General features: G+C 49.9%; 1 protein-coding gene across 5 annotated transcripts in view; it reads right to left on the bottom strand.

Moving 5' to 3' along the window:
• Positions 1–1,122: 1,122 nt before the first annotated feature.
• Positions 1,123–13,659, bottom strand: part of KANSL1 (KAT8 regulatory NSL complex subunit 1) — a 177,706-nt gene continuing 165,169 nt past the window's right edge. For all 5 annotated transcript variants that reach the window (XM_026512561.4, XM_044389154.3, XM_057318237.1 and 2 more), the window contains 8 exons: positions 9,851–10,033; positions 9,175–9,363; positions 8,689–8,837; positions 5,308–5,429; positions 4,664–4,721; positions 4,284–4,396; positions 3,235–3,487; positions 1,123–2,945 (listed from right to left, as the gene is read on the bottom strand). In XM_026512561.4, coding sequence (XP_026368346.1) covers positions 2,718–2,945; positions 3,235–3,487; positions 4,284–4,396; positions 4,664–4,721; positions 5,308–5,429; positions 8,689–8,837; positions 9,175–9,363; positions 9,851–10,033 — 1,295 coding nt within the window. In that variant the 3' untranslated portion in view covers positions 1,123–2,717. The remainder of the gene's footprint in view (positions 2,946–3,234; positions 3,488–4,283; positions 4,397–4,663; positions 4,722–5,307; positions 5,430–8,688; positions 8,838–9,174; positions 9,364–9,850; positions 10,034–13,659) is intronic.

Genomic DNA, 13,659 nt, shown 5'->3' with positions numbered 1-13,659 from the left:
CTCTGGGGCCCTGGAGAGGCAAGAGTTCTCAGACCTGTTCACTGAGTTGATTCTCTGACTCTGGTGCTGGCCAACCATCCTGGTCCAACTCAAAGGCCAGCACCCCCAGGACTGCTCTCACGAGGCTGCGCCGCGCCGGCCAGGCCCACGCCAGCACACTGACACCGTGGAGGAAATGGTTTTCTGTCCCTGGGCCGGGCTGTCAGCTGAGTGAATGGCTTACATTTCTTCCGGGCTTACAGAGCCACCTTCCTCTCTCCTTTGGATCCTGACTTAGATGGGGGAAGAGGTCTGCTACAGCAGGGCAGGACCACCAGGTAAGCCCCCAGCAATGCCACAAAGAAAACAAAAATAGAAAACCGTAACCCAAAGTATTCATTATTTAGTAATTAGGTCAAGGTCCTAACAAGGAACCCTTAGATCTTCATACAAAGTTGCAAAATACTCATTTCCCCCCTCCCACCCCCGTGCGCGTGTTTGAGCCCCCGCAGCAGAAGCTCCCCCAGAGCAGATCCTCACTGCAGCCGCAGAAGCAACAGGGAGGCCGGAGAGAAAGGCCGCCTCCGCCTGCGGCGTTCTCTGCCAGGATGGCGCGGGGCTGCCCTGGCTGCATCAACTTGCCACGAGAAGGAAGGAGGGAGAGTCAAGAGACATCAAGCCTGCCCACTTCCTTGTCTTACGCAAGAGGATCCAGCATTTAGCCACCTCAGAAAAATGATATTACAAAGTGTATATCCTCATTGACCCCAACCCCGGGGTCACAACAAAAAGCGGTGAGAGGTGAAATCTCCGTTTAGAATTTAACAACTCAGATATAAAATGTCACACTGCTGGTCTCACTGGAGAAAGGCACATCAAGAGGCCATCAATTACTTACATCCAACAAAAAGATTACCTACAGAGATGCCCTGTGCTCCGGGTGGCCCTTCCCTCCCACGAAGACATCCTCTCCCTAGTGACCATCAGGTGACCCTGCCAGGTGCCCAGAGACAAAACGGAGACTCCCCAAGGTTCGGAGCCAGTCCGGGCACGCAGAGAACTGCTCAGCGGGGCAGGGTCCCAAGTTGCCACCCCTGCCACGCAGAGCCGGTCCAATGTCAAGAAAGGCCTGGCGACACAACATTCTGTAACTTTTTTTTTATTATTTTTTTTCAATTTTTCCTTCTTTTTTTTTTAAGCACTAGTCTGTGCTTTGCGAACAGAATCAAGACATTAACAAAGATCAGCTTCTCTGAAGAAAAGCATTTCTATAGAACAAAGACAGCTACATGTTTCGCTGCCAATACACAGCTCAAAGCAGGAAAAGAAAATATTTACAAAATACAAGGTTTTTTTTTCCATTTTTGTTTTTGTTTTTTTTTTTTTTTAACAATGCTAAAAGGGTTATTCAGAATTTTCAACCTTATAAATAGAAGAAGCACTTTATGCATAGGGATATGGTGCATTATTGTTTTTTAAAGAAAAACAATGACAAATCCTTTAACTTGCAAACAGAAATCAAAAAAAAATCACTAACGTTGAAAATTGTGAAAAAACCCCAACCATTAAGCAGTTTGTCTACTATTTTTATACGATTACAAAACAGCAACAAAAAAAAAAAAAAATAGAAATAAAAATAAAGAAGTCCTTATTGCCCCCCCCCTTTTGGTGATGTGATCATACATGAGACAGGCACAAGATTAGCCAAAGGGGGTGGTGAGGGAGCGATGGGAACCACAGCTAGGACCAGACAATGTTCCACAGGCAAGGGGAGTATGGAAGAGGAAAGGCCTAACTGACACCAACAGGGAGCTGGATGTGAAGGAAACGGGGCTAAATGTATCCGTGACAACAGAGTCATACAGGGGAGATGGCTGCTCATGTCCCTGACCTTAGTTTGCAGACGAGTGGGAATGAAGTTAAGTAGCCCTAACCCTACCTTCACAGATGAGGACAGGTGGTAAAAACATCTGAGTGGAAGGACAGGTGCATCCGGGTGTGTGGCTGGTGTCGGGGAGCAGACGACAGGGCACGAAGGGGCAGGACGGGGACCTGAGCAGCCGCAGCTAGGTTACTGCAGTTAAGGAGTCAAAACAGAGATGACCGAATGCAGAGGAAACCCAAACTAGGTCTCCGAGATCTGGATGACAAGGGGAAGCCATTCTGTCGACTGAGAGCTCAGTGAGAACAGGTGGCAGTTATGGCCAAGAGGCTCCAGTGGCGGAGCTCTAGCACAGATGGCCAAGGGGGACCCAGCCAGGAGGGCCAGCGCGGGCCAAGCCACCGATGGGAGGGGAGGAGCCCAGAAAGTGCTGTTCTCCCCAACCCGAACTGAAGGTGGGCGATGCTGAGCTGGAGCTTTCCACCCCCTCTGCCCGCTTGGCCGGCCCACCCTGCCCACAGGTGCGAGGAGAGGGGTGACCACCTAACATCGCTAAATCCAGTGATTCAACAGTGCAGAGGACGTGCCAGGACCAGGCCAGCAGGGTCTTATCCTGAACTTCTGTTTGCCAACTGGAGGAAGTGCTCAGGTGTGTGACAACAAAACATGGAAACCAAAACCAAAACAAAACAAAAATCAAAACAAAACAAAAAAATACCAAAGTAGAATCTAAATTCCTTAAATTCACTAAAAACTGTGAAAATTTCCGGCATATGATGTTTGAATATCAAACGCAGAGATTTCTGAAGCTTTAATGCCAATAGTTAGTGAGTCTGTTTAGATTCTCGTATCCCGCTCATCTGTGAGTTGGACGCTGAGCTGTGACCGTTGTCGCCAAATGCCGACTCTTGAGGGGGACAACGGGAGGTGAGGTGGGGGCCACCTCTGCCTCTCGGCCAGTCTTGCTGCCTGAGGTGCGCCGAGTGCAACGGGCTGCCCGTTCCTGCGCGTCCAGCTGGTCCTCACATTCCGCCTGGGGGCTGTACGCCAATGGGAAGGTTCGCCGTTCCCACGGCTGGACGGACTGCGGGAGACAAACTGCCACGGTGAGGAGCCAGTTCCAGCCTACATGCCACCCCAAGGCCCCGCCCCAAAACGTGTGGACTGGAGTCCAAGACCAGTCCCTCGAGAGTTCCTGGAGTGGTCCAGGAAGACCCCTTGGGGTGGGCACCCGTTCCACAGTCCCTTCAGAAGGCCAATTTTAAGTGCAGCCCCTTTAAAATGGGGAGGGGAGGGCCCAAGATGCAGACCCACCTTCAGCGGGTGCTGTCCCTTCCCCATTCGGTCCCCCACCCCAACGCTGAGCTCCTTACCTGTTCATCCAGCCCCAGCTCCGGTGTGGAACAACGGGTGTCTTCGCTGGCTAGGTGCCGTAGCGCGTCCCGAGCCACAGGGGTGAGGGGCGCCGAGTGCAGTTCTGGGCTGATGGGGCTCCTTGGGGACTGACTGTGGGAGAACTCCGACAAAGAGTGGCTACTGCTGACATCAGGGGAGGCGGGCTGGGGGGTGGAGGGGTTGGCACTGCCCAGCTGGGGAGTTGTCCGGCCATCTGATGACCTGTAAGACCTGGACACCAAGGAGTGCAAATCTGAGTGCCCGGGGAACGAGCAACTACTTGTGGGTTGATTTTGGGAGGTTGGGGAGGAGGCACGAACATTCCAACCAGAGAAGCTGAGGTAGACAGACACGAATAGCTCTTTCCCAGGAAATAAATCCCCTCGTTTCCTCCCACTGCCGTGTACAGGGGGAGGCCCACGATACGACAATCGTGACAACTGGGTGTACCTATCGTCCCGAGAGAAAAGCCATGGCGGAACAATGCCAGGGGCTAATCTCTGGCACAGTGCCCAGTGAATTCACAGGGAAGGGAAATTCGTCTGGACTGAAAACTGTCGTCAAGGGGAAAAAGAGCAAAAACAAGAGCCCTAAATCTACCTGAGATTCCCGAGGGCTTCTGCCACTGTTAGCCATAAACGGAGACAGCGCAGGCCAGGTCCTTCAAGCAGGACCACGACCCCCCGCTCCCCTGTTCCGAGCAGGGTTCAACTGTGGTGAGGCCTCCGAAGTTCCACAACCCTCAACTGGAACCTAATGCCACCGACAGCCGCTATGTGGAGCCCAGGAGACCACACAAGTTTGCCACAACTGGACACTGACCCCACCGCTCAGCAAAGGCCCAGCCACGTGACCCTCACCCCCTCATCAGTTCCAATGAACAGCAGGGAACGTCCGCGCTCTCGGCCCTCGCCAGTGGATGGATACACACAGCGACCGACGGGCAGCGGCAGCTCTGTGGACACGGCGCCCGACTCCCCGCCCGCCCGCCCTTCACAGGCCGGGAGACCTGTGCCTGCCCCGTCACCTGCTGCCCCGCCGCTGGGGTGGCACACTCGTGGTCCACAGCCACCGAGCCCGCTCCATCTCCTCACATTTGGCATGAAGGGCGGCGAAGGCTGCGTCAGATAGGTCCTCGACCTGCAACAGAGAGGCTTCACTGGCCCCCTCCTCCAGGAAGCTGAGTCCAAGTATGGCTAGGACAACTCTAGACCTGGCTCCAGCCCTTACTAGACTCTTCCCCGTCAGGACAGCAATATAGCGCGCTTATACTTGACACCCACAGGTCTTGAGGCACTTGGGGTGTGTGCACCCAACCACATGTGCGTGTGTGTGCGTGTCTGTGTGTGTGTGCACGCGCGCACACGTGAGTGTCCTTCTGAGAGACAATGACCATGCTGTTGTTACCTCCTCATTTTCCTCGTCAGGACTCCCCTTCAGAGACCGAAGATCGACCTCCCGCCAGCTGCAAAATCAAGAAGGGACAATTGTGAGAGAGCACGGCGGCCGGGCAGGGCAAGCGCGTCTGTGCCACAGCGAGAGCCAGGCGCCTGTGGACGACCCTGCCCTCTGCCCCGGCAGCCCAGGAGGCGTCCGAGAGGCCCCACACCGGCCAGAAAGGGGGGCCGGCTGGGCGACTGTGACAAACGCAGGCCAACTGTCTACAGGGGACCCCTGCGAGGCAGCAGCTGACTGCTCCCCTGTGAGAGCACATGCACGGGGCTGCCCAATTTCCTAAGTTGTCAACAAAAGCTGGAAATAAAGATTCATAGGTGAAATCCTGCTTTGATGCGGACAACAAACTATTTGGAAACATACTGGGTTATCAAACAAACACGGGTACAGGCAGCATGTGGCCTGAGGTCTGGCTGGTACTCTTGTTAGTGGAATGAGAGACCGATATACAGAAACAATTTCACTCCTATCAGGGAAGAATTTCTCTTAAAGGGAAGACAAAACCTAAGGCTAGGACCCAAAGCTCGGGGACAAAAGGGGGGAAAGGGCAGTAACGGGAAGAACAGGGCAAGGAGCCAATGAGCGAGGGCCTCTACCTGGGAGTAAGGATTTCCTTGTATTGTAGTTTCTCCACACGAGTTGTTGCAGCAACAGACATTGGGATGACAATGTTGTTAATGTCAAATGAGCTCTCGCCCCTTCTCCTCCTTACTGGCTGCTGTAAGACAAAGATGAATTTAAAAGGGAGGTGCAATTCTGTAAACATCAAGTCCCACACCTAAGACATAAAACAGGACAGCCAGCAGCACCAGGCCTCGGGCGGGGGCTGGCCCTGCACAGCAGCCGCCCGCACCGAGGACGAAGTCTCCCACTAGGATGTCCTCAGGAGAGCCACAAGGTGGCCCTGAGGAGGACCTCCCGCTCCAGAGTCTCTTCCTTCATGGGCTCATGCAGAAGAAGACTTCTACTGAATTTTGCTGGGGTGAGCACCCTGGGGTCTCAAGTCACGTGGGGGTTCTGACTCCCCACATACACCTTAACTAGCCCCCCCCCTTTAGAGTCGTCCTTTCTGCTTTCCCTTGCTATCTCTATCATCCAGACCCTTAGCGGCTCCTAAAACAAATGCTTAACTAAGCCCAGTGGGCACGCTTCAGGTGAGAAAGGGGAGTTCCCTTATCCTGAAAAGATCTTGGGAGGACAGGCCCAACTTAACGGATCATCTAACCTTGGACGTCATGAAAGCACCTCCTCCTTGTAGATTTGAACTCTTCGGCTAAGTCTGTACCCACCATCTGTCAGCCCATGGGATTTCCTCTCTATTATAGCTGGGGAAGAGGGGAGAGCTTTCTAGCTCTATCAGTGGAGCTCAGTGGAGGGAAAGAGAGAAGAGGACCTGGACCTGGCTACACAGCTCAGACTCCTGGAGAACGGAGATTTGCTTCTACAGGTTGAGAAGATCAAACTCTTAGGAAAGAAGACTAACAAGGGTCGAGTGTCAGAGGAGGAGGTGAGCATCGACGGCAGCTTGGAGGCCAGAGGAGGAATACAGGAGGGAGCCGAACGCCTTGGTTTGATGCAGGAGAAGTCCACCAGCCGCTTGGGCCCAGACAGCGAACAGCCCAGCCTGACACAGACACTGGCAGCTGAGCGGACGGGGGCCAGAGGGCAACAGTGGGATGACACACATGCTGCCGCGGCAACAGCACAGCTGGAGACGCGCAAGGGGCTGCATTCAAAGCCAAGCCCCACGTGCGGTCAGCTCAGAGGGACGGCGTCGGTGAGGCACAATGAGGAAGACGCTGTTCCCTACAACTAACCACCCTACTCTCTGTTCCTGGAGGGCGATACAGGACTGGTTCACGCCATCACTTCAGGACATGCTGAGAACGCTGACAGGCAGCACTTCCTGGGCCAGCACTTTGGCTGCTGTCGCCTCTCACCTCAGCCCACCACAATGTCTTTTTCACCTCCATTTCCTTCGCTATCAAATGAGAACAGAACGGCCACTGCCTTACAAATTTAGGGTAACTGGTTAACCAAAATGGTTGAAGAGAATTTTGCAAATCATGCCTGGCTGAGTTCTACAGCTAAAGCTTAGTGACTTCATACCCCAAAGCCCCTGCCACTGCCCCATCTCTGCTGAAATGACCCCTCCCACTACCGGAAGTGTACCTTAGGGAAGCCTCAAAAGATAGCTCTCCCTACATCGTGGTTAAGAATGAATCGGAAGCTGGCAGAAACAGGTGTGTGTGTTCCCTGAATCTTCCTGGGTCTGCTGTTAGTACCTTCGAGGGAAAGAGATGGGAGTGGGCTGAGGACAATACCCTTGGAGTTTGTCTTGTCATCAAGCTTTCTACTATGAAAAAAACCCAAAAAAACGGGTTAATAGGATTGAGCCCCACCTCCACCAGGCATTCATTTGGTCTTAATTCAACTACTCTCTCCTGTTTAGAGCCAGAGGGGCAGAACGGGGCATGGGAATGGAAAAGTGGTTTCTCAAAAGCAAGATGAGGAATGCTTTGCCAAGAAGGAAAGAAGAGAAGAAAGGAAGCAAGAGGTTCTGGGGCTCCTCCTCTATCAAATCAGATTCTTCAGGGATTTCTTTCTTTTTATAAAGCCACTGAGGGGATTCTGAGGTGCACACCAGCTTTTATGAAGCACTACTACACATCCCCACCCCCCACCCCCAAGTTTCTCCTCATTTTCAGTATCTGGCCTATCCTTCTTCTTACTATTAAAGAAATCCATACTCTCTGAAAACATCAGGCAATGAGAGACTTAAGGGTCAGTGCAGATACAAAATTTATACTCCGTAATTAGTAAGAAAAAATTTCAAATTCCAGGCCTCCCAGACACAAGAGGGCTGGCAAGTGAGAAAACACTGAAGTCTCTCCAACTGTCGAATCTCAGAGTTCAGACTGAAATCCTTTGGCTGTCTGAGACCCTCCGACGGATAACCCAGTTTGTGACAGATACCACACACCTATTTAGACAAAATTTATGGGCGAGGGAATGAAGAAGGGGGGGATGAAGCCGTCGTTTGGAAAAGACTGATTTTCAGGAGCAAAGACAGAGAACAACGTGAGCCCATTTGTGAGCTTATACGTTTCTTCAAGTCCGCTCTGAAAGGGACTCGCAGCGCGTGCCATGGTGAAGAGCTGGCTCTGTGGTCACATTGCCCGGGTGTGAACGGCAGTCATGACCCTCACAAGTCGCCTCCCTTTATGCAGTTTACTTAACCTTGCAAAGCCTCAGTTTCCCCACCTACAGAGTAAGAACCCTTAGTATCACCTCATCTCAAAGGGCATTATCAATCAGGTTGAATGAGATAACACAGGTAAAGCATGCAGAAGAGACACAAGAAACTATTATCACTATCACCATTATTATCATAATTACCACAGAAAGGACCCATCAGTGGGCACCAAGAAGCTCTAGCTATCTGTGTTTGAGGAGGCACACGCTGAGGAATTAAAATATGAGAAGGAAACCAGCGGGAACGTGTGTCTGGAATGGCTATACCAACAGCTTTTGGGGACAGAGCGAGGCCCTGCCTTCTCCCCTCCCTTCCAGGACCTCTCCCAGCAGGGCCTGTTCTCAGGGCTCCGACTTTCTCACCAAGGGAGTAAGATAAGGAAATGGAACGCCTTCAATGTTCCTAAGTATCTGGATGGCCTCTATCGCTCCTCTCAGGTGAACTTCTGGAACCAACAGGATTAGTTAGAGCCATGCTACTGCTGAGTGCTGGGCGAGACCCAGCCCTACAGGTCTTGAATAGTCACCGACCTCCGTCAGCCTCAAGCTTTCCACCCGGGAAAACAGAAGGTCAAATACCACCCCCCCCCCCCGACTTAAAAATGACACATCACGGTGAGCCGAGCCCCCCCCCAATGCTCTGGCCTCAAACCCCAGCCCCTACACTGTCCTCCAGAGCCCCCTGAGGCGCTGAGTGCAGCCTCCTCCACGCAGGTACTTACGGACGCACTGGCTGTAACCTGCGGGCTAGAGCTGGCAGGTGCCGAGGTGTCCGAGGAGGTGGACAGCTGTCGCACCAAGGGGCTGTGCGGTGGGTGCTGGGCAGCCGCCAAGTAGCTCGCACTGCTCATGTCCGTGTGGTGCTTCAGCACTGCAGAAGTCAACGAGAGAGAGGAATGCGTGGCTACCTCCACTGGCTCTACTGCCAGCACAAGCTACAGATGCCAGCAACACACAGGAAAAGCAAAAATGCCTTCTAAGCCTAGAGGATAAAAAGGTGAAGCAAACTGGTTGACAGGAGTAGGGGCTGGGCAGAGGTTGCTGCGGCAGTCAAGAAGTGACCTGCATCTAGAAGCAGTAGGGTCCCTCTACTCTGCCTTCCTAGAGAGTGAAGGACAAAGCCGGGGGGCAATTCAGAGAAGCCCAGGCTGCCCCAGAAAGCCCTGAGCAGATGCAAATGCAGGCAGAGGCGCCGGGCCTGGCCCTACCTTCACTTCTCTCAGATGAATGGTCTCGCAATCTCATTTTGCTGGGGTTTGGGTCATGCACAGGTGGCGGCGGGTTGAGCAAGCGCTCTGCTTTTGGCGCTGTCACTCGCTCCACCATAGGCACGGCCCCCACATCGTCTAAGTGCTGCCTGTGGGTCCTGTCAGGCCGAGTTTGGTGATGGGACAGCTCTGAAGAGGGGAACAGAAAAGGAGCTGTGAAGTCTTCTCTCAATCTTTTCTTATTTGAGTTCCGAGCTCTTGAGTGCTCTCTAGGCCCATGACAGACACCCAGGGCAGCAGCAGTGTCCTCTGGGACTGAAGGTCCTAGCAGACAGCACGAGGGCCAGGAGAGGCCAGGCAGCCTGGAGGGCCCTCAACCAGAGAAATCTGACACCAGGCTACAGAAGACAGCCTGTCCACAGACGGAACCCATGCCACGCCACTGCTAGCTGTTCATCCAGCACTTTGGGTCTTGCCCCGAGATGCATGGTGTCTGGAATAGCTTTCAAAGTCCATCTGAGAACACCCAAGACAAGGAGAAGTAGACTGTGAGCTGAATTTGTATCAATCGCCTCTCCCGACCCCGAGATACTGCCACAGCAGAACAGTAACTGGAGAATATAAAAGGAATAGAGACATAACTTCAGGACGGACTCCCGGGTCCCCTGAAACTTACTGGCTGTTGTTAGGAAGGAGTTGACCAACTTGTGCCTGTCTTTACGAGTGGGATCTGGCAGGCCGCCTGGCATGGGTGCTCTGTGCTTAAGTGAAAACTTTTTGGGAGGTTTGATTTTGTCAAAAGGCTTGTTCTGCCACTGCGATTTCAGCATGCTCTGGAAGTGCAGGCTTGTGGGAACATCTGCAAGAAACACGAAACAGTTCAGGTTAGTCCAGACGCCTGGCCTCTGGGCTCCTCTTTCAAGAAGGGAGAGGGGTCACCTGTAACCCGGGCTCTCCAGTGGGCAAGGATCTACATCGCACCCTTCTTTTATGTGCCCAGTGGAAGGATGACCCGGCAGCGCAAGCACCGTCGTATGGAAAACCGGGTCATCCGAGCTTTAATGAAGGTCATTCTTTTATTCACAAGCAAGTCACTTTTGCCTTTATTTTCAAGTTAAACAAACCCCCATCTAAAAACACCTTTTGGTAGATCAATGGAGTTTTCTTTGTTCACGTATTCTACAAAGTTCGTTAAACTTAACTGGTTCGAAAGATTGATAAACACCCTGCTTCTATTCTTCTAGAGACAAACATTTAAACCTAAAACTATTAACACAGTTAATCAAGATATATTCATTCAATAAATACTTATTGTCTACTGAGTACTACACTCCCCCCGCTTCCTTCCTAGTTCCTCACCTCCCACCTAGAGATTTCTTTTTTGCTGATTAGTTAATATTTGATATCAAAAAATCTTTTAAACTATAATTTTTACCATTTTGGTTTACCATTGCTTTTATCTTTCCATTTTCTTAGTTCCATTTTTAATTTTCCTAAGAATGTGTCCTTGAGTAATTTCTTTAGAAAAATATTTCTAGACTGAAACCATTTTTCTCTCAGACCTTAAAAACTGTCACTCTAGTCTAACATTCAGTGCTGCGGTTAAAATGGAAGTAGATTCTTCCTTAATTGTAGGTGGTTTGCTTCTTTTTAAGCTTTTGCAAAAAACTCAAACATAAAAAAGCTTGTTGTGTATTACACTGACTCTACAGGTCAGTCTGGGGAGAAGTGCCTTCTGTTCTGCCATCAACACCAAGTCTCACAATCCATGAATGCTGTGTATCTACTTTTTTGGGTTTTCTTTAATTTTCCCTCAGCAGTGTTTGGCAGTTTTCATTTTACAGGTCTTATACTTGAGAATTAACTTAAAATACGTATTTCATTTTGATGTAAGCTTTATGATGCTCCTTTTTAAAAGACAAAGCAGGTTCAGAGAGGTGAACTGACTGTTTGAGGTTACACCGTTTAATAAGTCAATCAACATTCAAACAGGTTTGTAGAACCCTAGAGCCCACACTCTCAGCCACTACACCATGAGGTTATTCTTTGGTCCAGAGAATGGAAAGGTTTAATTCTGAGACAGAATGTGAGATTTCTCAAATTACTGGCAAAGAAGCGGAGAGTACCGGATATTTTTCAAGGAAGTTCTATAGGTGTAAAAACATTTAAACACTCTCTCCTATAGTATATACCATGGATCTCATGATACTTCAAGAACAAATTTGAACACTGGGCTTCTCAGGACTGGAATGAACATAAAGAGCTGAATGAGTAAAATAGTTCTGTTCTCAGGGATGCTTTTCCCCAATGGGCCAAGCAGCCTCAGCGCCAGACATTATTTTCCAGCTCTGAGAATAGACCACCGGTCCTTATGGCAGTCAGACAAATTAGGAAAACTACTGAAGTTTTAAAGATAATAAATATTTGCTGTATGTCCAAGTATTGAGATACAGTACGTGAAGACAGTGCTGTCTTCTGAAATATTTCTATATACGCATTCTTTCTTTTCTACACTTAAAAACACATTCACCTATCCACAACCTTTAAAAGATAAACGTCAGCTTTCAGCAACCTCAAAGCTGGGCAGATACCAACCAGACCAAGGATGTTGGATCTCATTGTGCTCCCAGCCCTTCCAATCCTCCCCCCAGCCCCTCAATAAAATGGTTTGATGGGGCGCCTGGGTGGCACAGCGGTTGGGTGTCTGCCTTCGGCTCAGGGCGTGATCCCGGCGTTATGGGATCGAGCCCCACATCAGGCTCCTCCGCTATGAGCCTGCTTCTTCCTCTCCCACTCCCCCTGCTTGTGTTCCCTCTCTCGCTGGCTGTCTCTATCTCTGTCGAATAAATAAATAAAATCTTAAAAAATAAATAAATAAAATGGTTTGATTCCCCCCTCCCTCCCAAAGGAGGTCACATGTTTAAAAAAAGGATTACCCATTAATAAACAATCAAGAATTAAGTTGAGGTTATTAATGGTAAATATTTTTTGCTGTAATTCAAAATGGTTAGGGAAAAAGGTGTGCAGGAAATAAAGTATTATCTGGGTGCACTCTGAAAGCTGGGCTAAGCTGGAATGCCTAAAGGCCCCAGAAACAGAAAAACACTTCCTCTGTATCTCAGGACACCCCTTGTCAACAGAAGAACTGGCGAAGTCTATATAATGGGACAACAGAAGCCCAGTGATTCTATTTTTTTCCTTCACTTTCCCCAGTCATTGCTCTCCCAAACCTGAAAATTAAGCCAGGAAAAAAGGAGGTAGGGAGGAATATAAGCAACCTGATTTATGATGGAAACAGCACCAAAGCAGAAGTAGGCAGGCCCGGATTTAGGTCTTAATTCCATCACTGAGTAGAAGGTGAAAACAAGAACAAACCACTGTAAAATGACGCGACAGGCCTAGATCTGGGCAGGTAATATCCCAGCACACATGCTCCAGCCCTCCCCTCCTCTGCTGTAGACAAAAACTAAAAAATCATAACACTCTTTCCTCTATAATACACCCCAAGACCTCAGATTCATCTTTAAAAATTCCGGAGTTCAGTCCAGAAAGCCACTATCAATCAATCAAAGCCCAAGAGAGGACACTATTTGTTACCGTTCGACTAGATTGGCTGCTGAGTCTCTCCACTCTTACTTAACTCATTACATCAGACTCCAGCACCACACCTAACCCCCCTCCCGCCCCCCCCCCCCAACGCTCTGAAGTAAACGCTGCTACAATTGGAGAATACCTCCCTGTGCCCTGGAGTTGAGGTATTAAGCAGAATCAAGAGCAATTTTTCCTATAAACCCACTGAATAAGCAGTTAGGGATAATAACAAACTGCTGAAAGAACTCAGGCTGCTATACTTTGCTAGAAGTTTGCTGGGTGTTTAACTCCTCTCATGTAAGAAGGAACAGGAAGTCAGTTAAATCCCCCAGTCAACGAACAAAAATGCTCTCTTAGGAATTGCTGGTCTGAGTTCGTGCTCTAAGTGGTAAGTAGTAACAGCTGAGATCCATGCAGCGCTAAAGCTCTGAACTGGATCAGATATGCAGGACCTGAAAGTAAGCAATGAAAGGGTATGAAATGGAAGAGAACACAACAGGAACCCATTCAGCCAGAAGACTTCACACGTTCCGTACCCAAACAGGCCATGCTGTTAATGTGCCATTATCAGAGAAGAGGGTGCAGAGGCTTGACCAGGTCAGTAACAGGAAAACAGAAGTGTTAGAACAGGAAATAGGAAATAGAAGGAAACTAACATCATTTTAAGTTACTATTTCCTCAGACAAAATGAGAAGACCTTGATTTCAGGCTCACTGGGATCTGACATTCCAGAATTCATTTGACTGTTTTGCTCATTACTTTCCACCATTTTCTCAAGCAAATTTTCTAGGGTTGTTTTCTAATTCTCACTTCCTCCTCCTGCTGGTAAACTGCGGTAGCCTCACAGACCCCAGACTTGGTAATAAGCTCTCTCAAACAGCAGAGATCTTCACC

This window comes from Ursus arctos, unplaced genomic scaffold (assembly GCF_023065955.2).
Source record: "Ursus arctos isolate Adak ecotype North America unplaced genomic scaffold, UrsArc2.0 scaffold_24, whole genome shotgun sequence".
NCBI classification, from domain to species: Eukaryota; Metazoa; Chordata; class Mammalia; order Carnivora; family Ursidae; genus Ursus; species Ursus arctos.
This window is presented reverse-complemented; position numbering and strand designations above follow the sequence as displayed.